The 27,545-nt window shown below is 37.0% G+C and overlaps 1 protein-coding gene across 5 annotated transcripts in view; it reads left to right on the top strand.

Moving 5' to 3' along the window:
- sv (shaven) overlaps nt 1–27,545 on the top strand; it is a 119,723-nt gene that overhangs the window by 67,297 nt on the left and 24,881 nt on the right. For 4 of the 5 annotated variants that reach the window (XM_065360173.1, XM_065360172.1, XM_065360174.1 and 1 more), the window contains 2 exons: nt 11,525–11,690; nt 27,008–27,205. In XM_065360173.1, the coding sequence (XP_065216245.1) occupies nt 11,525–11,690; nt 27,008–27,205 (364 nt within the window). Of the gene's footprint in view, nt 1–1,262; nt 2,502–11,524; nt 11,691–27,007; nt 27,206–27,545 lie in introns of those variants that run through there. The other variant, XM_065360175.1, reaches the window with a different exon arrangement.

Genomic DNA, 27,545 nt, shown 5'->3' with positions numbered 1-27,545 from the left:
GTTTTTCTCTCTCGTAATTATTTTATTACCGTAACTTGGCGATTAATTTTTCAAAAAACGCGAACTTGAATAGGTACTCGTACATGCGCGCACTTCACTTTTTTATAAATCAATACAAGCTAAAATTTCGTGCAAATGAGCTACTTTTTGAGCAAACACCAGATACAGTTGTTCTATTTTATTTCAAAAGCAATTTTTACACCAAAAATTCATACCGGGTGTTTTTTCATTTTTCCCCCACGAAAACGACGTTAGCCTAAAAATCAGCGAAAATGTCGCAATGAATTAAGCACCAGGATATTCGTATCAACATTTCGAGTCTCGATATTCTTCAAATTATTTCAAACAAATTGCATTGAAAACGAATAATTACGGTAAGTACCTACTCAAAATAAAGAAAAATTACTCAAATCATAAATTTCTTCACAGTAGGTACCACGAAACCGCGCATGAAACAGTCCCCCATCTCTTCTAGAAAAGCAGCAAATTAACTGGCAATTCGAACCATAAAAATACGCCATATTGCTCTTCTTTAAAAACGTAAAAACACGTGAAACGAAAAAAAAAAAAACAAAACAAAAAACAAAACCGTACCATGAAACAGCATCAAATAAACATACGAGTACACAATACGTATAATAGACAGACCAGTAAAAACACACGTAAAACAAATAAAAACAAAAACACCTATACAAAAATTCAAGATCACACAGACATCAGAGAGCCTATAAAAACACCTCGAACCTGTTCGGTATCGCGTAACTGATTAGGTAATCTAAGTAAAAACGTTATCGAATATCGATACATGTATACGACATACGTACAGGTAAGGTAGAGGTAATACAAGGTACGGATAAGGTAAAGTAAAGGGGTACACACGACCACACATACTCGTCGAATATACTCGTAGGTACGTAGGTATTATAGAAAATATGCGTACGACAGAGCTATGTATGTAGCTGTATAGAGAAGAGCATAGAGCACACACGAGTCGGTGGTGAATTTATAGGGGGACGGGCTTTTACGCTCTTCTTATCCCACCACTTTATCAGAACGGAAAGCAAAAGCGAAAAAAGCACCAACGGACGAATGAACAACAAACTAAAGAAAGGTTACCACCCAAAATAATACGGTCAATCGGGGGAGGCGAATATCGCGGGGGTATTTTTCGAATCGAGGGACGGGCGACAAGGGCGACACGGGCGTGCGATACGCGCCTAAGCAGCGGATTTCCAATTCAATGCGGTGTTTTTATAAAAATTTCTTCGGCAGTTAAGTACGAGTAAAAGGACGCGCGACACGCGACACGCGATTCTCGATTCTCGATTCGCGATCCGCGCGATTCCCGTCCGTCGTCGTGTTTGCCTTTTCCATGTTTTGTCTGCTGGTTACGCTTACGCTTCTTCTTAAGGCGACAGCAGCAGCGACGACTACGGCAGTCGTCTTTTAATAAGCAAAGTACCTATACTTCAAAGGTACCATCCGAAGTGTTTTCATTTCCTTTCTCCGCCGCTGTTTGGCTCAAAAATTCATAAAAATCGTCGTTTCGTATACGTATAAGTTCAAAAGCTCAAAGTGCAAAGTGCGCCAGAAATGCCACCAAAATCACCGCAGCTCCAGCTCCAGCCAAATCTTCGTATTCGCGTCCATCAGTCGGCCAAAAACCTGCAGCAAATTTGAGCAGCTCGCACTCGGCCGAACGTGTTGCGGATCATTGCCATTACCTCCATCAGCCTCGGCGGATACCTGATCGAGTAGATATGTTCATAAAGCGAAGACGTCGACTATGGCAATCCGAGCACGGTATATGTCCTGCGAAAAAATCACGCATCTTGTCTCCACTTTACTACATTCGCGATGAAAAATGGAGATGGAAACTCGAATATTATCGTCCGCATCAGCGAATAGACTTGCCCACGTAAAAGTACAATAATTTATCGCGGGAAAAACAAAATTCATAATAATTTTAAAAGAGAAAAAATTAGTTCAATTTATCCACAATTTTTCTACTATACTCGTACAAGCTAGTCGACCCTCGTGTATTGTATTTATTTATTTTGTTTTTTATTCTCCCTCCCCACCCTCCCCGTCCCCATCCCTTCCGCAGATCGTTCGCGATCGTCGTCTTATAGTGTGTGTATATATTTTTTCGAGAATCGTGTCCGTCCCCCCCCCGCTCCTACACACATCCCTAAATTCTTTTTGTTTACCATTTTACGTATATCTATTTTTGTTTGAAAATTCGATACTCGTATACGTACCTATCGAAATCGAAGCATCGAAAATGCCTACCTCGTGTATCAGTTTGAGGAAGCTTTGAGAAAGAAAACAGCTCTAAAAAGGCATATCTCATTCTGGGTACAGTCATCCTCGAGGCATCTGTAAAACGTCTCCGGTCAAACTGGAGCACTCCAGTTTCGGATTGTTTGCCTTGAGGCCAGCTATGGACCTCAGCACGGCTGCTTATCGATACAATCAAAATATGATGGAATATTATACGTGTAAGTTGTTTCACACTCATTTTGATGTAGTCTCAGTTTTGTAGTTTAGGTATCTAGTTAGGTATCAATCATGTATAGCTCGTTTCAGGTTCAAATCGAGAGAATATAACTCGATCAACGGATCAGGTGAACCTGATTTTGATTACCGATTTTGTTCGAGAATTTGAACCATCCTAATCAACTCATTAGGTATAGGCATTTATAATCTCATTCCACAATCTTGAATACAAATCCCATTGAAAATGTGGGGAAATATTTACAGGATAGAATTTTTCATATCAGAGTTAACCTTACTTACTGCAGCTGGAATTTTTTACAGAAATATTTTTCAAAATGATTGATATCTGGATAACCCACACGACACACGTGGTCAGCGCTAGATTTACACATAGGCAAATGAAAGGAAAATTAAGGTATGAAAACATTTTCAGGGATTTCATTTTAGCCTCCGGTATTGTTTTGATATTTTCCAAGTATTTCATACTTTCTGCGTTGAAATGAAACGAAAACAGGATCATAAAAACCTAACAATAATTGAAAAATTGTGTTCTCAAAACCTCAAAACCATGCAACATTATTATTGGACAGGTATTTGCTCAAATGTAAACAGATGAAGAAACTGATCCACTTTATTCGATTAAAACGATAGTCTTTATTTCGGGTATTCCGCGCTTGTTCATTTAAAAGTTAATTTTTTGCATCAGTTGTACCCAAAACTAGTAGAAAATTTGAATGAATTGATTTTTCTTTCTGAAAATCCATCGCAGAATCCGTTAAAATGGTTTGTTTACTTCAAAAATAAACCAGGTTTTCGAAAAAAATTCGCTTTTGCTTCGTTCACAATTTTTGAAAATATTTTTCAACATTTGGCGAAAAAAGTCCAAACAAAAACCTAGAACAAAAAATATAGGTATAGTTTCAGAGCATCGAGATACTGACTAAAGTCAAAAATGAAAACGAAACCAGCTCCGATTATTGTAATTTTCAGTTACCATAGGCGCAAAAATCTCAAATCTTACTTCGCAGGGGCTGATTAATTTGAGTCAATTTTTCGTTCGAGATATTTTCCAGCAGTTGTATTAAATTTTTCCAGCATTTGAAGGAAGGGCCTACTCAGTACCACTACCCTATACAGTTCCCAGATAAAATGAACAATAAATTCGGTTTTATTTTATTTTTTTCAAAATCTTCCAAAACGCGGTTTCAATTCTCAAAAATGAACATTCAATAATTGTTTGAACGAGGCAAAGGCGACTTTTTTTTTGGAAAACGATCATTTTCCACACATAATATGTAGAAGTGTATTTTGGGAGCCAACAAGGATTTACGTGTCCATTGAGCCCCCTAAGCAATCAGAATACATATATTTCATTTTGAGGTACAATTCTTTCTTTCGCAAAAATTTCAAAATTTCCATTAGGCATTTAAAACTTGAGAATCATATTATTTTGGTTTTTCCAATAGCCTACATATTTTAAAACGCACTCCTGATGAATGGATAAAAAAATTGCGATACGAGGCATTTCAGTTAATAATCTTTCTCAAAATTCTGAACCCAAATTAAAAATTTAATATACTTAAGCTCGAGCATACCTCGATGGAAATTGCTCCTTGAAAATTAGTCATTCGATTCACCAATCGAATTCGTGTTTTGTAAATCATTCCGGCTTCGTTATCTCTCTATACTTGATGAAATTTCTGTACTCACCTGAAACAAAACAAAAATTCACAAAATTAAAATTCAAAGTTGAATAAAAAAAACAGATATGCTTTTTTGAAATAAAATTCAAATATTTCTCGAGCAACACTGATACTTCAATTAAGTTAATTAGAAATATCTTAATCAAAACTTTCGAAAGAGCTTTAAAAAATGAAAATAATTACTCTAGGCCTCTAGGCATTCGAATCATTTTCGACTTCTTGTTTGAAACTCGTTATCACAACAGAGTTTCGCAGTATTACCCGCAGAATCCCAACAAATTTGGTAAAATTGAATTGAGGCTTTTTCAATCAAACGCTCTCGGCTCAAAATAAACCCAAGTGGATGATTTGGGGTTCCGTCGCAGAGATTTGTAACATTTAAGAAACAAGATATCCAAATCAACTGCCTTAAGGCGAGGTAAGGTAAGGAAGCCCAAAGTAAAATTTTGAAGAAGTAAAATAGGATTCTTGTGTAATCTAGTAGGGCTCGGATTTTTATGCCATAGCATGTTTTTTGTATGCATAGGCCCATAGGGAATAAGGAATTTTGAAATTATCTTCACGATTCATAGTTTCCATTAAAACGAGCCTGCCTAATTTATTACAGATTTTTTTTTTTGCATATTTTACCTACGTATAAGAGCATACAAAATCTAATTTAGACATTTTTGAGGGAATTTTTCAATTTTTCATAGAGAATTTTCAACGTTCTTAGGAAATACTTTCATCCAATTTCAAAATTTTGTACTTTATTCAGTCAATTTTTCATTTTTTTCCATCAAATTTTCTACAAAAAATCGAGGTAAAAAAACAAAGGCAAAGTTATCGGAAAATCTAATTTTCAAGGATTCAAACCCCCCCCCCCCCCAAATGCGAATTATCTATACTCATTACTTCGTAGTTCGTACAATACTATTAAAATCGTTTGGAAGATGATTTTTTCTGTAAAGCAACACCCATACTATTAGAGAATATTTTCACGTTTTGAAACATTTTTGCAGTTTTTTAGGGTATCGGGTTTTTTGAAGAAAAAATACATAAGTATACGAGCCCTGATCTTGTATAAGAAAAAATGATCAAAATTTACATCTTCTTGGAAGAAAATTCATTAGATGTGTTCATTTTACACGGATTTTGGCAGATTTTCGAGAATCTGTATTTTGGGAAGTTACTCAAATTTAGAGAGTAGAATCCACGAGAATTTGTCAAGGTAGTATGTAGCTTTTGAAAATGGATATGAATTTTACTTGAAATAAGATTTTTGAGATTTGAAAATTGGCGAAAGGAATCTAAAAAACGTTTTTAAAAAACGTCCAAAAATTCAGATTCATGAAAATCTGCCAAAATCCGCGTAAAAAGAACACATCTATTAAAATGTAAAATTGAAAAAACATTTTTTCAAAATGAAAATCTCCATGGAAAATGATTTTTTCAAGCGGACTTGACATTTTGATGAAACATTTTCCGAATTCAAAATCGTACAATTCAGGGTATCTAACGTAATTTCTCAGACAAAAAAATCACTACTTTTTTACTACCATTTTAAAAAACATCTCCGAACAATTTTTGCACACCCCCCCCCCCAAATAAATTTTTCCAACTTGTTTGGTGTCATGCAGAGAATGTCACATTTGAACAATGATGCCGGATTTCTCAATTTCAAAGCGATAAAGAACGACAAACGAAGCGAGGAAAAAAGCTCTCCAGAATTTATACCCAACTCGACAAACCTTTTGGGAGCCTCCAGCAAGTTTTTAAATTTTTCCACAAATTTCAAATCACTCTGGAAGGGCCGAAAATGAATTTCAGCACTGATAACTTTGGTCGGTACATATTGGGCATCCTCTCGACAGTTTTACAGTTTTGGGCGATTACCGAAAAATTCCAGAAGTGCCAGTTCAAAAGCCAATTTGTTTTTATCGCTGTTGGAAGGTTCAAAAACTCACTTTTGAACAGATATTGCTGAATTTCGCGGTAACCAACTAGAATCGTTCACAATTGGTTCCCTGCGCATGAAAAATTATAATTCACGATAAAGTTTGAAAATCGACTTTATAATGACTTCTTTAAATTTTCGAAAATTTGATTTTTTCCCGCGTAAATTTCCAATAAAATTGATTTCAACGCTAAAAAAATACAATCGTTTGAAAATCTTTCATTTTTTCGAAAAATGATTTTCAATTTTAAAAAAAGAAGCGATTAGAAAATAAATAAAATTGTAACGAAAACGTTGAAGTAAAAAATTGTAATTTTTCAAGTTTTTCGGAATTTTAGTTGGTTTTGAAACTTTTTGGTCGAATATCAAAATTTTTTACGCTAATTTTTATACTTAATTTTTTAATAAATTTTGCGAGATGTGAAATTTTCGCGCTTCAATTCAAGTTATAGTAAATCTTGTCTACAAAAATTTCGATCACGGGCCTGATGAATTCAGAATTCAGACGGATATTTCCAAAAAATATGGATCATTATGTCGTAGGTTTCCGTCGATGATACAAAAAAATCGCCATCTTTCATCGCTGAAAATTGGCAAACGAACTCCTCCTCCCCCCTCCATTTAAATTAAAATATTGGAGGTAATCGGTATACGCATTTACGCAATACTCGCAGATTAAATTTTAAGCACGTATAGTCGTATACGAGTATAGGTGAGGTTTTTTGACATTAGTAAATCGGCCTTGAACAGGCCGAGAGTGCGGTATCTAACCAAGCTGTAATCGGCCAAAGCCTCCGGATCTATTTGCATTGAATTTTCAAGGACTGCGCGTGATTCGACAACGACGACTGAATGTGGAGGAAAATTCTGGCAAGTACGAGTATAGAAACAAAATGAACCTAACGATAAGTATCGCTCCAGTACTTGAAACTTGCCTGCGGAGAAGGGGGCAGAAAAACGCCTCGTGCTTGTAACACGACAGAGGTGAGCAGAGCAAATGGCAATTTGAAAATGGCAAAGTAAAATCCATTACACGTAGCTCTCCTGTTGGTGTTGGTGTTGCTCAATAAATTTCGCATTTGCTAATTAACTCATCGAGCTATAAATTTCGCAACTCTCGCCCTCATCGCCATCGCGGCCGCACTGGGCGTAAAAATGTACACGGTTGAAAAAAAATTAATTCCGGTTAAAAACCTCGGCACGCCGCAGCAAAGCTCGAGCGAGTATGGCGATGGCGGTGGCGGAGACGTGGCGGTTATAAGTGATGGGCCTAATCTTAAGGGTAAAGTACGTATACGTACGTAGTATACGTACTACGAGCAAAAGAAGAAGAAAAGTTTAAAAATTGTCGGAATGTGCGGCAGCGAAGTAAAGGCAAAGGCAAAGGCAGAGGTGAGGCGGGGGCGAAGGCGAAGGCGAAGTTGTATCCATGGCAGTGGTAATTGTCGTTGTATTTTCCACTTTCCAGCAACGAGCGCGCTTCCCTTTAGCCAACGACTTACAACAAACTCCGCCTCCACCTTCGCCTTTGGCTTTGGCTTTGCACATAGCCATACTCGTATTTATGAGTAGTACCTCTCGCTGCCTTGCTGCCTTTCTGCCTTTGCCTCATGATGGTGCTTCGCGTCCCCCTCAAGTTACACGGGGGTTAAGTTGGCGGATTTATTGCCAAGTGGTAAAAATTCCGAGCATCGTAACATTTACTTTTTTTCCCTCGGCTTTTCCCGCTGAGCTGCTTAGTGCTTAGCAAAGCAGCTAGCAAGTGGCAACCGTATTCGACGTAGTAGTGGATTTTTCTACCGCCTTCTGCGTCCCTCCACCTCACCTCACCTCACCTCACCTCCAGGCTGAGTGTAGCGCGCTTAATTGCGTTTTTTTCTTCTCCTTTCGCATCGTCTTATCTTTTTCGACGACTCGTCATAGCTGCCCATGCTCATGCCCCGAAATTTGTGCGCTATTTTTCACCATCTTTCAGATGTAAGGCGCGATAAACGCCGACGATTTGCGGTGTCTGTCTCTCTACAAATATAAGTGCATCGCGCATCGCGCCAAAAACAGTTTCATAAGAACAAACTTGTTCGTTGTGTTTGTTTAATGAGCATAAACGCGCGTCTACTTCGTTTAGCCCATTGCGATAATTATTCAACTTATTTAAAACAGAACACAGAGCTACGAGTAAAGCCGCCCGTTATCTTCGCGAACGCGAACGCGAACAAGAGTCTTTTAAACGGTTTAGGTACCTCTTCTTCTTCACCACCACGTGTGGCCCACACCGCGAAAACATAAAAATAGTCCGAAATACCACGAATGTCGAATAGGTACTTTTTAATTAGCCATCGGCATTCGGGGTGCGTGAAAGAAAGAAATGTGTTTTTTTGTCTTTTTCGCCGTATATCTTCCGCTTCGTAGTAGTAGGTAAGGTACCTCGAGCAGCGATCATCTCATCATAGCTTCTGTTATGACGTCTCTGTGTCTATATACGAATACTTTACACATAAAGATACGAACAATGATATTCGTACAGCATATAATACGTATTACGATGATTAAATTCAAAAACGTTTACTCGCTCCGCGAGTACGCTATATGGTTGTAATTTATCGCCCCGGCAATGTGACAGATGTACTTTAACAATGTCCTTTCTTCTATTTTTAAATAACTGATCCGACCAACAGATCCTTTCTTTGAAAAAATCCATTTCATATACTCGATAACTCGTACCTTTACCTACCTTCGAGAGTGTTGTAGATAACTCGTACAAAAATAACAACAGTCACAGTCGAATCCCATCCTGGCCAATTCATTCGAATACCGTAAGTAAATTCCGAGAAAAAATAACAACCTGCGCGAAAGACGACCTAATATAATTTTTTACACCCAGCCCATGTATCGCGTTATTTTTTCACCCTGTATTAAAATTCTTCAGCGTCAAGAAAAAAATAGAGAGAGAGAAGGGGGGGAATTATGACGATAGCTAAAGGATAGTTATTCAAAAATTTTCAATAGACATGTGTTACCTACGTTAGGGTAGATCGCGAAAAAAAATCGGTGGATTTCGACTAAATTCGGCAGAAACCTTCATTTCGAGTTTAAAGTTACCCATAAATTTTTTTAGCACCGGAGATGTGCCTGAAGAGAAGATTTGAGCCCTCAAAGAGAGAGCATTTTGGAAAACATTGTGGGTTTTTCGCTTCTGTTGTTACACAACCTGTTTTGGGAAAAATGGTCCAGCTTCAAATAAAAAAATTGGAGATTCCAAAGTGTCTACAGGAACTTTATGACCGAAAATGACTACTTTTTCACTACCTTTCAACAAAAAATCACTACCTTCCAACATATTTTTACCCCCCCCCCTCCAACAGGTTTTTCATTTTATTCATTTTTTTTTTTTTGGATTGGACCTTGTAATTTTTTACATTGGAGCAAAGTTTTCAACAAGCGTCGATCTATGATATTGTTCTCAAAATCCAAGACCGTTTTCAGAATCGTTTGAGCAAATCGCATATTTTTGACCAAATTCGTGTTTTGAAAATTTCATCTTGGCAAATACATATTTCTCATTCATTAACTTTATGCCAAAATATTGGAAGATATCATACCTGAAAGTGGGAAAAAATTTTGGAACGCAGTGGTGCCAATGTTTCAATAATTTTGACTACTTTCAAAAAATAGAAAAAATTTTATAAGTTTTTGGCTGTTTTTTAGATTTTTTGAAATAGGCAAAAATGATCAAAAAACTCAAATTGGAATGAATTTTCAACAAAATTACACAAAGTACCTAGTACTTACATATAATTATTTACAAAAAAAACCTGTAAAATCAGCATAAAATGCCAAAAAATTGTTAAAAAAAAACAAATAAAAATTAATGAAATATCAAAAAATTCAAATTGGAATAAATTTTCAACAAAACTACTCAAAGTAGGATTACAAAAAAAATAAAAAAAAATTGAAATACCGAAAAGTTCAATTAAAGTTGAAAATACCTAGGAAAAGAAAAAAAAATGTTGAAAAAATTACAATCACAAATTACCTACAGAGAGTAAGTAAAATGTTTCAAAATTCACAGAAAATATAACTGTAAAAATTGTAAACTAAGCATTAAAATGACTGAAATTCGTAATTAAATTGAAAAATTATTTAAAATCTGGCAAAAGTTTCTTTAAAATTTGTTTAAATGTCACGAAAACAACTAAAAATGACAGTTTGAAAATATTCTCATTTTTCAAAACTGAAAATTTTCAAGACAGATTTTGATTCAGTTGTTGAAGAAGAAGATGAACAAAAAAAATTATTTGCCAGAGTGACGTAGGCATCTACATTTATAAAGATTCAAAATTGTGAGCTATGAAAACTCAATTTGTTGACCTTGTCGCCCATTTCAATAACATCGTTGTCTATAGCTCCTTTGATAATATGCCATTTTTAGGGATTTTTTTTGTTCTTCTTCAAAACTTGGACCGAAATTGATTTTCAAATCCCAAATACAGAAAAAAATGACTTGATTAAAAACTTTTCTGAAAAGAAGAAATTTTTCAAAATTTTTAGACAAATTTCAACTGTTTGTACCTCTTTTAACTTTAGAGATAGCTCATTTTATTAGAGAACGATTTTTTGTCAGTCTTTAAATTGCAATAGGCAAAGTTTCGTTCTAATTTGATCACCGGTTATTTTCAATGCAAAAAGTTAGGCTAAATATATTCGCAAATGGTTTTCCTCAGAACTAGAGCAGGTATCATCGATACAGGAACCTAATCAATTTCTCTTTGAAAATTTTCTTCAACCCGACAAAACAGCTTTCGCCGGAAAAATGATAATTTCACTTTTGAATCTCGCACTTCACTCGCGATCATTATCTGGCTTTTAAATTTGGATTCGATGAAGGGGGGGGGGGGATAATCAGAATCAGAACATCTTTCCGCGCACGCGAATGGAAAAAGTTGAGGTGAAAATACTCGTACTTACTCGTACATACACGCGAGAAGATTAATTATAAACGAGGAAGTTTTTTTCGGCTTGTTACGCTTTAGCATTGACCGTGACGATGTTTAATTAATTATTAGTTTACTAAAGAGCGTGTAAAACTACGTTTATAAACGCGCAGCCTATAAGTATACCAAGATGGTAATTTGAAATCTGTGTAATTGACAATCGCGTCACCAGAGTTGATGAGTGGATCTTCTCTTCAGTTTAGTCAGATCATTAAATACAACCAAACTACACATAGGTACACCTAATTACCTATAGTCCTTGCAGGAGAGCTTTATCAAAGAGAAACGCTCCTGGTATTCGTATTTTATTTTATGTGTGTGTACTGTGTATCGATATAGCGATAGAAAAGGTTTTTGGATTATTAACTATCGAGTACTTGTATTGATTTCGATAGGTCACGGAGGTGTCAATCAACTAGGCGGAGTATTCGTTAACGGACGTCCACTTCCAGATGTGGTTCGACAAAGGATAGTGGAATTAGCTCATAACGGAGTAAGACCGTGCGATATTTCAAGACAACTAAGGGTATCACATGGCTGTGTGTCAAAAATACTATCCAGGTACGTAAATTACACGCTTTGATTCGTCGCCAAAGTACGACTAAAATTTTTCTATACTCGTACCGTATTATACAAGGTTACCTATAGCTCTTAGCTCGCAATTCGAGTAAATACCATTTTGGCTAATTTTCAACTCGGCCAAATATCGCCCCTCGTAACCGATGAATATATGTAATATTTTTTTATTATTCCCTTATTACTACTTACGAGTACATATATTATGGCATTTTTAAAAAATCGCATACACGCGACTTGACCGGAAACCAAGCAACCAATAATTCTCGAGAGTTTTTTTTTCTTTTCTTTTTATTCAATTTCATCTCTGGCGCGCCGCATTATTGCGGTTTAAATAATAACACAACGGATGAGCGTCATCGCTGTCGGTTTTTTTTTCTCATCTGGAAGGGTATGTCAGATTCGTTTTAGTCGCTATATTTTGAGCAATACCAGAGACGTGGCGAATGAACGCAGGACAAACGACACACGCCACTTAAGTGCAAAATTCAGTTAACATAAATGCGCCATATTCCAGATACTCTTTTTTCCGACGCTTACTTTCTCTCTCGGTCTCCTTCTCACTCACTCTCTCTCTCTATTTTCCTTTACACGAAAATCTTCCACAACGTCGAGCATTACGAAAATATTAGTTCGCACTCGTTCGCTATACATTTACAGTGTAATGCAGAATGTCAAACGTACAGCCAAAATATCTGAAAGTAATATCCTCACCTGCTTTACCTATACATATACGAGTATGTACCATGAAAATCATTTCAGTTCAATTTCAAAGAAAAGTGAACATTTTTCATCAAAAATTACATTTAGCCTAATCGAGCATTTTGCACTAAAATGGCTTCTATTGGCATTATTGAACAATTTTTTACAATTTTTTTTCTCCTTCACCCCCCTCCCACCGCTGTCGGTTTTTTATGGGAAAATGTCTTGAAAATTTTAGGTCTGAAAGCCACTAAAGTTAGATGGAAATCAAGAAAATCAAAAAATTGTTCATTCTACGTCAACATTATTAATTTATGATTCCCTTTACAAGAAAAACCTCTCCTAGCCTGGCTCTACGTCATTTCAGTCCCTTTGTACGTATAGGCTTCCAAAGTTGAAAAAAGTACCCGAGAAAAATTGAATTAATCAATGTCTAGTATTTTTTGAAATTTTTTAATTTCCGTGTCATTATCATCTTGTTAGATGACACTTCTTTGATGAAAAAAACATCACTCCACTCTTCAAAATTTTTTGGTAAATTGGAAAATATCAGAAATCAATTTAAAGGAATAGAAGTGAAAATCTGTAAAAAATTTCTTAAACAAATCCCTTTTCAAAACAAAAAAATACTCCTTCTGCCCCACAAACAATGTTTCTGGTCAAAAAGCGAAACTCGGCAGCAATTTTGCTAAAAAGCGAGAACTTATGTCTTTAAAAAAAGACTTTGACAATTTTAACAAAAAACAAGACTTTTTATAGTCCGGCATATGACAATAGGAGTAATTGCACCCCCCCCCCCCGCCGATCCTCCGGGAAAACTTTTTTCTTAAAGGGGACATCCTAAGGAACATTTTAAAGCCACCTTGCCCAAAAAAAAGTTGTCCTTACTTACAACATGGCGGCCTTTTTGATTGACAGATCAGCCGAAATCGCAGATTATGCGTTTCAAAATAGAACTTGCACGACATTTTTCAAACTTTACAAAGGTAGATCGAAATATCATGCAAACATATATCACTTGTCAAAATTTCAAGTGCTCAAGTGCGTTTTTCGATTTTTGGTAAATTTTTGAAAATCGAATTTAGGCCAAAAATGAGGGAAAAAATCAAAATTTTACCAAATTGACCAAGAAAGCTAAAATTTGCGATATACCCTATTTTCGACATGCCAAATCGATTGGAAACGGTTTCAACCCGTTTTGAGCAGTTCTGGAGCCTCCAGCAGATTTTTAAAACTCGAAATTCCCACAAAATTCCATCAAATTGGAGTTGTAAAGCTGAAATTTATTTTAAAAACTGATTTCAATACACTACGAAGTACTGCAGGTGAATTTCAAGTCGTTTTGGAGCCTCCAGCGACTTTTTGAAAGGTTATATGACATTTTTTTGGAAAATTGAAATTTCCTAAAAGTAGCTGAAATCTTCAAAACCATTTGAAACCACTATGTAGTCTGCGAAGTAAATTTCAGCTTTCCAACTCCATTTGATAAATTAATGTTGAGGAATTTTCAAGTTTCAAAAATCTACTGGAGGCTCCAGTAACTTTCAAAAAAGTCGCTGGAGGCTTTGAAATGACTTGAACCCACCTGAAGTCGTCTTCAGAGGGTGTTAAAATTGGAGTGTAGAGTAAATTTCAGCTTTCCATATCCATTTGATGAAGTTTTGTCAAAATTTAAAGTTCCAAAAATCTGCTGGAGGCTTCAGGAATTTTCAAAAATCGCTGGAGGCTCCAAAACGACTTGAAATTCACCTGCAGTACTTCGTAGTGTATTGAAATCAGTTTTTAAAATAAATTTCAGCTTTACAACTCCAATTTGATGGAATTTTGTGGGAATTTCGAGTTTTAAAAATCTGCTGGAGGCTCCGGAACTACTCAAAACGGGTTGAAACCGTTTCCAATAGATTTGGCATATCGAAATTAGGGTATATCCCAAATTTCAGCTTTCTCGGTCAATTTGGTAAAATTTTGATTTTTTCCCTCATTTTTGGCCTATAAATTCGATTTTCAAAAATTCACAAAAAATCGAAAAACGCACTTTAGCACTTGAAATTTTGACAGGTGATAAATTTTTGCATGATCTTTTTCGATCTACCTTTGTAAGGTTTGAAAAATATCGTGCAAGTCCTAAATGTTGAAACGCAAAATTTGCGATTTTGGCTGACCTGTCAATCAAAATGGCCGCCATGTTGTAAGTAAGGACAACTTTTTTTTGGGCAAGGTGGCTTTAAAATGTTCCTTAGGATGTCTCCTTTAAGAAAAAAGTTGTCGTGGAGGATCGCCGGGGGGGGGGGGGGGGGTGCAATTACTCCTATTGTCGTATGCCGGACTACTAGGGAAGTGCCCCTTGAACAAAATATCCTTACGATTTGCAAAAAGAAGCTAAAACTTAAGATGAAAAAATCGTAAAAAGAAATTGTCACTTATCGAGTGTCAAACAGCGTTTTTGTAACAGTGCAAAATGCAAATGTATAAGTGTGTATAGCACATTTGCATGTTGGTGGCATAAGCGTGGACCTGGATGTAGATATACCTACTCGTCGTTTTGAAAAGGCCACAAAAATACTTTTCGTGGCTTAATGTATTGCAAAGTTGCTTGTGTGCAAATGGACACGTAAAAGGCGAAGCAGTGGCCGAATTAATACATACCCATAGCAGTATAGCACAGTAGATAGGTTTAGGTACTACATACGCGTATGTGTATAGGGAGGGACTCGTATACTTATACCTATGAATATTCATGGCAGAAATTTTGTGGTCGAGTCGTAAAAATGCTGGAACAGAGTGTCAGGCGCTTTGTATGTAGTTTGTATTACTTTGTAGTGTACTACGAGTAGAGTAAATTTGTCGGCTGGGTCATTGTATGTAGGTACGAGTGAGTATAAGGGGCATAGAGTTTTTTAAAAGGCTAAAATAATGAAACGTATAACGCGGTACGTTGCTTTGAATACCGTACGTTGCTCGAGGGAGGACAAAAAAAGCTGTATGTGAATTCTTTTGAAAAATTTGCCGAAACGAAAAGCTCGACTTGCTACGGGTATTTTGTTAATCGGGGCTGCGGCTCGCGGCTCGCGGCTCGAGGACAAATCATCGTACAAGTTGGCCATTGTTTTTTGCTCGTATGTAAAATTTTTATACGGCAACAACGATGCGTGGACGGAAATACGTGCGGACGTCGTGTTCTTTATTGTTTTCATTCTTCACGGATAATTATCCGCTGCTAAAACCAGCAAGATAGTGTTTGTCATTAATTACGAATACGCGAGTACGAGTGTACGAGTGTACGTCCACTCGCCCGAGCTCCGAGCTCCGAGCTCACCTTTTCCAAGCTATAGTGCTTGACCAGTGACCACACAACACAACACAACACAATACAATACACACTCGTATACCGATACACATATGCATTGTTAGGTAGCCGTTGGTATACGTATAGTTAATGGTACGAGTATCTCTATATCGATTCGTGTAGCTAATTCTAACCGATATGTGTGTAGTATAATTTGTCGCAATTAAATGTTCTTTTGTCTTAAATGTACATAATGTAGCATTGTAGATGTAGCTGTGGGTACGAGTCTCGTATATATCTGTTAACTCTTTTCGGCACCGAATCAATTGCGTTGCAAAACGTCATCGATCTAGTTTTCCTTTTTCTTTTTTTTTATTTTAGGCACTTCTTTTCTCATTCCATCCATCCATCTATCTATCTATCTATCTATCGTTCCCTTTTTTTTTTTCATTTTATTTTTTTTTAATTAAATATTTTCGCTAGGTACTCTTTTCTACGTGATTAATGACTGTCGTAGTCGCGTCTGTGTATTTGTCGTGTACTTAGCTGTGTTTTAGAAATACATCTTCGTCATTGCGACGACGACTGCGACTGCGATCTCTCGCCTATGTATACCTATACAACCGTAACTAAGTTTTTAATTTACGAATATTTTAAACGGCAAACGCGCGATAAACGACCTTTCTCCGATCTGCGGACACGCTAACACTCCGTAACAAAACACCGCGACAAAATAAAATACTCGTACAATAAAATAGCTCCATAGAGTAAAAACAATCAAATATAAATTCGATTTCCATCGCTATCGCCATCCTAAATACTAGTAGGCCTACGCCGCGCCAAGTATCACTCCTGTACACGTGCAAATTGTGCGTTTGCTCGCCCAGTCTGCGGTCTCACGCATTTTTCTGCCACAATTGCCAAAATATGCCAGCATACACAATACACACTACACACACAAATGCTGGAAAGAAGCTACTCGTATGTATTATCCCTTAGGTTATGACGAATAAGAAATTGCAGATGCCAGACGCTGAACTGAAGAGAAATGTGCAATTGTGCAGTGTGATGCGACTACATAGGGTGCTAAATTACCTATAATCATATTATGCACCGCCAACTGCGTAACAAGTGCCGCGATAAAATCGATTAACAGATGTATATGCATTGCCTATTGCCTACTGCTTCTAGTACCCAACTAAATCTACTTATTCTATGTATACTGCGAGAACTAAAATTCTGCTTTTCATCGAGCAGCCGAAATGTAAAAATTCACCCCAGTAAATCTTCATTTGCGTGTTGACGTCAACAAATTCAAAACACAGCATAGTGAATCGACAATACGATCGCTATAGTAGATAAATTTCTGGACCCTCGAGGTACAAGCCGAGAGCTGTTTTGCTAGTAATTTCGCTCGCTAGCGAGAATTTTTGTTAAAATGAAACACGTTGACAATTATCACGTGCAATAAAGTGATATTTTTTCGCAATTTTTATCAACGAATTTGGGCTATTTTGAAATTTTTTGTTAAAAAGAGAGAAGGCTCATTTTATGGCGAGGGGGGAGGGGAATAGGGAATGTGTGATTTTTCAGCAATATTGCGAGAAAGGGAAATAGTCCGGCATATGACAATAGGAGTAGGTAATTGCACCCCCCACGCCGATCCTCCGGGACAACTTTTTTCTGAAAGGGGACATTCTAAGGAACATTTTAAAGCAAACTTGCCCAAAAAAAAGTTGCAGGTCAGCCGAAATCACAGATTTTGCGTTTCAACATGGGACTTGCACGAAATTTTTCACAGTTTACAAAGGTAGATCGGAAGATCATGCAAAAATTTATCAGCTGTCAAAATTTCAAGTGCTAAAGTGCCTTTTTCGATTTTTGGTGAATTTTTGAAAATCGAATTTAGGCCAAAAATGAAGGAAACAAATCAAAACTTTTCCAAATTGACCAAGAACGCTGAAATTTGGGATATACCCTATTTTCGACATGCCAAATCGATTGGAAACTGTTTCAAACAGTTTTGAGCAGTTCTGGAGCCTCCAGCAGATTTTTGAAACTCGACATTCCCACAAAATCCCATCAAATTGGAGTTATAAAGCTAAAATTTATTCTGCAAACTAATTTCAATACGCAACGAAGTACTGCAGGTGAATTTCAAGTCGTTTTGAAGCCTCCGGCGACTTTTTGAAAATCCCTGAAGCCTCCAGCAGATTTTTGAAACTTTAAATTTTCACAAAATTTCGTCAAATGGAGATGGAAAGCTGAAATTTACTCTACACTCCAATTTTAACACCCTCTAAAGACGACTCCAGCTGGGTTCAAGTCAGTTTAGAGCTTCCAGCGACTTTTTTGAAAATTACTGGAGCCTCCAGTAGTTTTTTGAAACTGGAAATTTCCCCAACATTAATTTATCAAATGGAGTTGGCAAGCTGAAATTTACTTGGCAGCCTACAAGGTGGTTTCAAATGGTTTTAAAGCTTCCAGCTACTTTTAGGAAATTTCAATTTTCCAAAAAAAAAGCCATACAACCTTTCAAAAAGTCGCTGGAGGCTCCAAAACGACTTGAAATCCACCAGCAGTCAACTTCGTAGCGTATTGAAATTAGTTTGCAGAATGAATTTCGATTCTCCATCTCAGTTTGATGAAATTTTGGGATATTTAAAGTTTCAAAAATCTGCTGGAGGCTTCAGGAATTTTAAAAAAGTCGCTGGAGGCTCCAAAACGACCTGAAATTCACCTGCAGTACTTCGTAGCGTATTGAAATTAGTTTTTAGAATAAATTTTAGCATTACAACTCCAATTTGATGGAATTTTGTGGGAATTTCGAGTTTCAAAAATCTGCTGGAGGCTCCAGAACTGCTCAAAACGGATTGAAACCGTTTTCAATCGATTTGGCATGTCAAAAATAGGGTATATCTCAAATTTTAGCTTTCTTGGTCAATTTGGTAAAATTTTGATTTTTCCCTCATTTTTGGCCTAAATTCGATTTTCAAAAATTCACCAAAAATCGAAAAACGCACTTTTAAGCACTTGAAATTTTGACAGGTGATAAATTTTTGCATGATCTTTCGATCTACCTTTGTAAAGTTTGAAAAATTTCGTGCAAGACCTATGTTGAAACGCAAAATATGAGATTTCTATGTAATTTTTAGTATTAAAGTGAAAATTTCTAAATTTCAGGCAAAATGCGAGACTTCTAAGAATTTTAGCTGAAGAAGAGCTTTTTGCAATTTTTGCTAAAAAAAAAAGAAAAGGTACATTACACAATTTTCAACAATTTTTGGAAAAAAAAGCGAAACATTTTGGAGATTTTGATTTTGAAAAAACGGACATGGTTAACAATAAACAAAATGCAAGAATCTCGGGTAATTTTTGAAACAAAAAAGTGAAACTCAGTAGCAAATCTATAAAAAGTGAAAGTTTTCGTTAAAAAGAAAGACTTGGACAATTTCAGCATAGTCAAATCTGTTTGGCAATAAATAGCAAAAAAAAGTGATTTTTCTCGTTTTCTGTCAAACAAGTTGGCCCATTTTGTAATTTTTTGGTAAAAAGTGCGATGTTTTGGTAATTTTAGTCAAAAAAGCTCGACTTTTGGGTACCTACTTAATTTTTTGGGGGAAAAGGTGAAATTATTAAAAAGCGATATGTTTTGACAATTTTTTGCAAACAGTGGAGCATTTAGGCAATTACTAACTGGCAAAATAGTGACATGTACATTTTCGCAATTTTAAAAAAAAGCGAGACTGGACTATTCTTGTGTAAAAATGAAACTTTTTGAGATTTTTTGCGAGGAACGAGGCTTTTTGGAAAAATTGAAAAAGTCAGTCTATTTTTGGAAAAAAGCGAGACTCTGACAATGTTTGGAAAAATTGGACTTTCGAAAATTGAAAAAAAAAAAAGGTAACGTTGGTAACCAAAATTTGAAAAAAAGTAATCCAAAAGTTATTTTTAGTAATTTCTTAGTAACTTGTTTTCTTGAAAATTAATCGAGCACTGTGCGCCTAAATTTTCATCTTTCCTTGACAGGCCTATCAAAAGTCGGGTTGTTATAATCTTCCTTGTTGTATCAAAAAATCATGCACAAGATTCAACTTTTGCTAGTCTACAAACACTGCTGCGATTAAAGTGATGAATCGAGCTAGTCCAGATCAATTTTTTGAAAATTTTCTTCGGTGCTCCGTTTGCGATGATACATACATAAGAATAAATTGAAAAACTCATAGCTGCTGTTTCACCCTCCCCTCTCTCCTCCTTCCGCTGGTCTTTATTTTCTCCTAAAATACAATCTACATAATAGAATATTTATCGTAGCATTATCATCAAAAAAGCTTATTAATTTGCTAAAGGAGTGGAAATTCCCTCGAGTGGTAATAACGGGCATCGAGTGTTACAGGAGAATAACATTGTCGATGAAAGAGCAGATTATCTCTCTCCAACACTTAAGCCTAATGTACACCGCAGAAATTACCACAGCACCACATACGAGTACTCGTACGTATCATTTATACTCGTAGAGGAGATATCGATAAGATGGCAAGATGCGAGAGTCGATTAAAAGGTACTTGAAGATTTGTCGAGCATAGCAGCGTGAAATAAAAACACCGAAGCCGAAGCGGTCGGATAAATACGTAGGAGCGCGAGTACGGCGCGGCGGGGTGGGGTGGGGTGGGACAGTGGGTCGAAGAGAGCGCGAGCGTAACAAACGAGCTATAGAGCTAGAGCTTTTGAAAAGGCAATTTCCCAATAAAACAGATGCTCGATAATGACCAGCGAGAGCGAGGGGAGAGTAGGTAATTCATTTTTAATATTTGTAGTTGTTATACACGGGCATTATGGCTCGAGACTTGGGACGGCGGTGTGCCTTGGCTGAGAGGTTATAGAGCCAGAGCCCAAGGAGTCCAAATCGAGAGCTAACTGGGGCTGACATGACGGGGGTGTGAGTCGAAGCGAGTGCGCTACTAACGTAAATTCGAATAAATTTAACCGCCGAACAAGGATCTAATATCGGCGTCTCGTCGTAAGTTAAGTTGTCGGAGCTGCTGACTCTGGCTCTTGCTTCGGCTTCGGCTTCGGCTTTGGCTGCTGTGGAAGAAAATGAGAAAGAACATAATGCGGCGTAACCAGCGGTCGTGCGCGGCGCGTCGTGGCAGCGACGTCGACGTCGTCGGGGTCGGTGGCGTCGTCGTCGGTTGCGGAAATAACAACATCCCAAATGCCTCTCATTGGTTGTTAAGAAGAAATTCGCGTCACTTCGCCCTTCGCTCTCGCTCTTGCTCGGTTGGTAAAACGTTTCAAGGGTGCCTTCGCTATTCCCCCTTTTTGACTTTTTTCCTCTTTTTTTTTCCTTTTTTTTTTTTTCGCTTTTCTTTCGCTCTTAACTTTGCAGTGCCGCTTTCCATTATTTTATTTCCGTTTCCTACATTTCATTTACTAATACACCAGCGTGCCACCGTGGCAAACTGCTCGCAATAATAAATGGCCGAGATGTTCGAGACGACGACCGACGACCGACGACCGCCGACCTCGGCACGATGCATCGGCGTACGTTCTACCATAAAAAATTTTAATTCTTTCGTCATACTCGACATTCGCGAGTCGTGAATCGTGAATCGTGACCGCACGCTCGCTCGCTACGACGTTTGTCACCCTATCACTTCGTCCCTCGCACCGACGATGTACGCATTTTCCAATAATTAAACCGCAATTTATCGTAGATAGGTACACGCTTACCAAGTAAGTACATACCAAAAACTCTTCGCAAACTTGGGTCATTTAAAAAAAAACACTCGCGCATTGTGCGTGAGAAGATCGACTTTTCATCAAGTAAAAACCTTTTACGAACGAATTGATGCACTTTTTGTGAAACATTTGTATAGAAATTGATCTGTTTACAATCGAATCTACATCTACAGGGTGATTCGGATAAGACCTGAAAAATTAAAACCACGTATTCTACTCATAAATAGGAGTAAAAAATGTTATACACACCATAGACCAAAACCGCTTCATTTCGGAGTTATTGACCTTTAAAGGGGGCCAGCTGTTTTCTTAAAATTGGGCGTTTCGGCGTCTCTATTGAAAATTTTTGGGGGGTAGGTGGTGGAAAAAGTGAAGTGAGATCTCAGAAATGTAGAGTATCATTCTTTTCTGTTTTGGTCCATAACTTGATGTTTTGAAGTCAGAAATGTGTTTTCTTAGATGAAAAACAATCAAAACTTGAAGTTGAATTAAATTATTTCGATTTTTATTAATGATTGCGGTAGTACTTCTCATTCGACACTCATTAAACTTTAATTTCTCTTTTTTGGTCCATTGGATGCTGAGTAATCAAATTTTTCAATTTTGACAAACTCTCCAATTTGTTAGAAACTAATGTTTTTGAAGGTTTCCTGTACTCAATTATCAATTTTAAATACTTTTATGAAAAAAAAAAATGCTATTCCTCAATAAAACATAATTTATCTCAACCAATATGCTCACTTTGGCAACATCGCAAAATTTGTCACGGTAAATTACGATTTTGTTTCCTAAAAACAATAGAAATTGCTGGTTGGTAAACGATTGCACTTCAAATCAAAGTAGGAAATCGTAACTAAGGAACACTTTTTGATAACACTCTGATTTGAGCTATGTAACAATGCGTAACACATAAGGGAAATGTAAATGCGGTGTTGCCATATTTTACACAACTTTAATTGCAAATATCTCATTAAGGGTTGGTTTTTCAAAATTTTTGCAAAGGAAATTTTTTCTCAATTCGACGAGTAGAATATGTGGTTTTAATTTTTCAGGTCTTATCCGAATCACCCTGTATTTACCAAGGATGTATCGACATGCCACGTGTTACCGACCTTTTTTTAAATTGATGAGGAATTGATGCAGTTTTCAAGTGAATGATTCGTGAACGAATTGATTCAGTTTTTGTGAAACTTTTGTGTAGGACTAGGAATTGATCTGTTTTCAAGCAAAGTAAAGCGAATCGAATTGAATCATTCACGAACGATCGGTGATTGAACAATTTGACTGCTTTCTAGGTGAATCATTCGCGAACGAATTAAATAATTCTTGGTGAATCGTTCACGAACGAATTGGTTCGTATAAGTGACCCGTTCGCGAACGAATCGATTCATTTGAATTTTGATCAATTTTTGGTAAATCGTTCACGAACGAATTGATTCGTATAATAAGTGACCCGTTCGCGAACGAATCGATTCATTTGATTAATTTTTGGTGAACCGTTCACGAACGAATTGAATAATTATTAGTGACTCATTCGTGAACGAATCGATTCTTTTGATTAATTTTTGATGACTCGTTCGCGAACGAATCGATTCATTTGATTCATCTTTGGTGAATCATTCGCGAACGATCGTCGTACTCATCATCATACATACAAAACAACAATAGCCTACGTTTTCTTACGTGGTGGGGTGACTTGGCACACAAATTGATTAAAAATTGAATCTTTCAGGATTGGTTGAACCGATTTTGATCAAACTTGAAATTAACAACTATGTGTTCCAATAATCGACGACTATCACCATGATCCAAGACTCACATTAACAACTTTCGAGTGCAATGACAGAATTGAGCCAGTTCGTACATCTGTAGCACAGCATCTGATCGTATGCATCAGAAACGCTTATATGTATGTACCTACTATTTGTACATATGTACACACCAGTCTTGCACACGTGAGGCACGGTGAGAAAGACACCCCCGGTCGCTCTTCAGCTCTTCCGTTTCGCCTTCTATACTCTGATACCGCAACCGTTTGTAATTCGAGCCGGCCGCGAATATGTAATCGAACATCAGACCGGTCTTCCGACCTCTGGGATATTTGTACGCATTAATCTCCCATAAAAACCTATACTTTATTTGCGTTTTGATATCCGATAATGCTCGACGTCGACAAGTTGTACAATGCGAACTTTCGGACACTCCTTTGAAACTGGAAGCTGCAACAAACGCTTCTACATACTCGCACTCGCAGGTATGGTACATCTACATACACATACAGCAAATGGCGCAACGCAGCCGCCATCTCTCCACCATCCTTCGTGGTTGTTGTAGCTGTAGCTGTTGCTGTTGTCGTCGACGTCGAGTATTTTTTCTTCTACTTTACTTCAAAACCATATTCTTTTCATCGCAATCGCGTATAGTACTCGTACAACGATAATAAAAACCGCAAACGACCAAACACAAAAAAAACACGAGAAAGAAAAAAAATCGACGATACCGTTGTACGAGTATTTGAACATTAGATTGTGTTTCACATTCACGTAAACGGAAAACGGAAGGTGTGAATATTATAACACGAAAACGTCGACCATATACTCGTATGAGCCACTGGCTGCTGATCGATCGCTGTGCGGTGCGGTTTTGGTTGATTAAATTTTGCTTTTGCAACTAAGTACGCTGCTAAAAACCTTAGATGCTTGGATTTCCGCCTTTCTACGAGTATAACGACTACAGCCAGCGATTGTATTAAGACTGTAGATTGAGGGGCCATTCCATGTCAGATAGGCGAGCTTTTTGCACTTGGAGTCGATGATTTCTTAAATATGGTACTTCTTTGAAACTTGGATCGAAGATGATGAATGGTGGAAATCGCAGTATTCAAAGTGCATTTGCAAGAGAGACAGGGGTACTCAAAGTATTGAGGAAAATAGGGATGCAGTCGAGTTTGAGCGAGGTTGACCCGACAATTAAAAATGGTGCAAGTTTACAACTTCTGCCACATCCAGAATACAAAAAAATATCACCGCAATTTAGATTTTTGAAACTCGAAATTCCCATAAAATTGGAGTTGTAAAGCTGAAATTTATTTTTAAAACTACATTCAATACGCTACGAAGTACTGCAGGCGCAACATTAATTTATCAAATGGAGTTGGCAAGCTGAAACTTACTTCGCAAATTACATGGTGGTTACAAACGGTTTTGAAGCTTCCAGCTACATACTTTTAGGAAATGTCAATTTTCCAAAAAAACGCCATACAACCTATATCAAAAAGTCGCTAGAGGCTCCAAAACGACTTGAAATCCACCAGCAGTCAACTTCGTAGCGTATTGAAATTAGTTTGCAGGATGAATTTCGACTCTCCATCTCAGTTTGATGAAATTTTGGGGGAATTTCAAGTTTCAAAAATCTACTAGAGGCTCCAGTAATTTTCAAAAAAGTCGCTGGAGGCTCTAAAATGACTTGAACCCACCTGAAGTCGTCTTTAGAGGGTGTTAAAATTTGAGTGTAAAGTGAATTTAAGCTTTCCATCTCCATTTGATGAAATTTTGTGAAAATTTAAAGTTTCAAAAATCTGGTGGAGACTCCAGTAATTTTCAAAAAGTCGCTGGAGGCTCCCAAATGAGTTGAACCCACATGAAGTCGTCTTCTTAGGGTGTTAAAATTGGAGTGCAGAGCAAATTTTGACTTTCTATCTCCGTTTGATGAAATTTTGGGGAAATTTCAATTTTCAAAAATCTACTGGTGGCTCCAGTAATTTCCAGAAAGTCGCTTGAGGCTCCAGAACGACTTGAAGTCTACCTGTAGCTGACTTCGTAGCGTATTGAAATTAGTTTGCAGAATGAATTTCAGGTTTCCATCTCCATTTGATGAAATTTTGTGGGAATTTAGAGTTTCAAAAATCTGCTGGAGGCTCCAGATCTGCTCAAAACGGGTTGAAACCGTTTCCAATCTATTTGTCATGTCGAAAATAGGGTATATCCCAAATTTCAGCTTTTTTGGTCAATTTAGTAAAATTTTGATTTTTTACCTCATTTTTGGTCTAAATTGGATTTTCAAAAATTCACCAAAAATCGAAAAACGCGCTTTAGCACTTGAAATTTTGATAGGTGATAAATTTTTGCATGATCTTTCGATCTACCTTTGTAAGGTTTGAAAAATTTCGTGCAAGTCCTATGTTGAAACGCAAAATCTGCGATTTCGGCTGAACTGTCAATCAAAATGGCCGCCATTTTGTGAGTAAGGCCAACTTTTTTTGGGCAAGTTTGCTTTAAAATGTTCCTTAGGATGTCCCCTTTAAGAAGAAAGTTGTCCCGGAGGATCGGAGGGGGGGGGGTGGTGGTGCAATTACTCTTATTGTCATATGCCGAACTAATAAGAAAATCATCACTATTTGTTTTTAATTAAAATCTAAAAACGCAACTTTTTGTCAAAAATGTTGATTTTGTTATTTTTTGATTGATAAAAATATATTTTTTTGGCAATTTCGAACAGCAAAGTGAGAATTTTGCAATTTTAGCCAAAAAAGCGAAACTTTGCTTAAAAAAAAAAGAAATTAGACTTTATGGAATTTTTTGCGAGAAACGACAATTTTTAGAATTTTTTAGCAAGAAACGGGGCTTTTTGGCAACTTTGAAAAAAGCAGGATTTGTTACTATTTTTGGCAAAAAGGGAGACATTTTTTATTGTTTTTCTTCACGAATGCAATGCCGAGATTCGGAAAAGTTGGATTTTGGAAAGTTTCAATCAAGTAACTTTAGTACAAAAAATTTTTTTAAAATGTGAAAAAATGTTATATTTCAAATATGTAGGTAATTTTAGTAACTTGTCTACTTGAAAAGTACCGAGTATAAGCCCTGCATGTTCTTTCGATTTAGCTGTTTTTGGTTCAAAATTTTTTCAGCCAGTTGGGATACCTTCCTTGCCGGTAGATACACCCTGCTTCGGAGGCCCAAGGGAGGGGTAGGTTTTTGGAGGCGCTAATTTCAAAAATGATACCTATCAATTTTACCATGGGGAGGGAGAAGATAAAGCTGGCGAAAAATGATGTCCATTGAAACCTATAGACTTTAAAAATAAAAACACCAGATTTTTGGCACCCTAAATTTTCTACAGAAAACCAGTATGGCGTCCTGAATCGTGAAAAAAAAAACATTTTCAGACCTACACATACGGTAATGTTTGTATGTATTTTCCAAGGAGAAAGTTCGCCTATAACGAACGACATTAAATTTCAATTTTTATTCCGATATTTCGATAGTTATTTTTTTACGACAGTCGCCATATTGCCGAGTTGGACATTTCTCAAAATCTATTACCGCGAGGAAGTCGTAATTTCTTTCTTCGACGCTGCCTTTTGTTATCACGTTGGAAGGGGGAGTAAATTCGACGCTATTTTCACGATACACACTACACAGAGGGTTCGAAAATCGTGTTTGTATATTTTACCGTAGTACGTAGTTTGAATACTTATTTATTTCGGGGTTTTTCTATATGTATAGTGTATAGTGTATAACTGTATACCAATGAAATGCGCAATAATCTTGATTTTTGTTTGGTTGGTTTTCAGGTATTACGAAACTGGCAGTTTTAAAGCCGGCGTAATCGGCGGTAGTAAACCAAAAGTCGCGACCGCACCGGTCGTCGACGCCATAGCGAGTTACAAACGAGAAAATCCGACCATGTTTGCTTGGGAAATCCGCGACAGATTGTTGGCCGAAGGCATCTGCTCTCAAGACAACGTACCTAGCGTATCTTCCATCAATAGGTGAGTCTCGATTGAGCTAATTATAGGCTAACTCTTTTTTACGCGAATTCCGAATTTCTCCTTCAAATCCGCTACTGGATTGGAGATGGGTAAAAACCTCGAAAGTTGAAACAAACCACTTGACATTTATCGAAGCACACACACTGATAGGGAAAAAAATCTCGAAGAAAATAAGCCTACTGTGAACGCAAAACATAAGTTTCGAGACCGAGAATATGCGGCGAGCTTATACTCGTATTTACAGCGGTATACGAGCAATAATGAAGAACGCCCGCGCCCGACGACTGACGAGCTTACGAGCTTAGGGTACGCGTAAAATAAGATTATTTAAAGTGGTACT

The sequence above is a fragment of the Planococcus citri genome, chromosome 4, assembly GCF_950023065.1.
Source record: "Planococcus citri chromosome 4, ihPlaCitr1.1, whole genome shotgun sequence".
Lineage (NCBI taxonomy): Eukaryota > Metazoa > Arthropoda > Insecta > Hemiptera > Pseudococcidae > Planococcus > Planococcus citri.
This window is presented reverse-complemented; position numbering and strand designations above follow the sequence as displayed.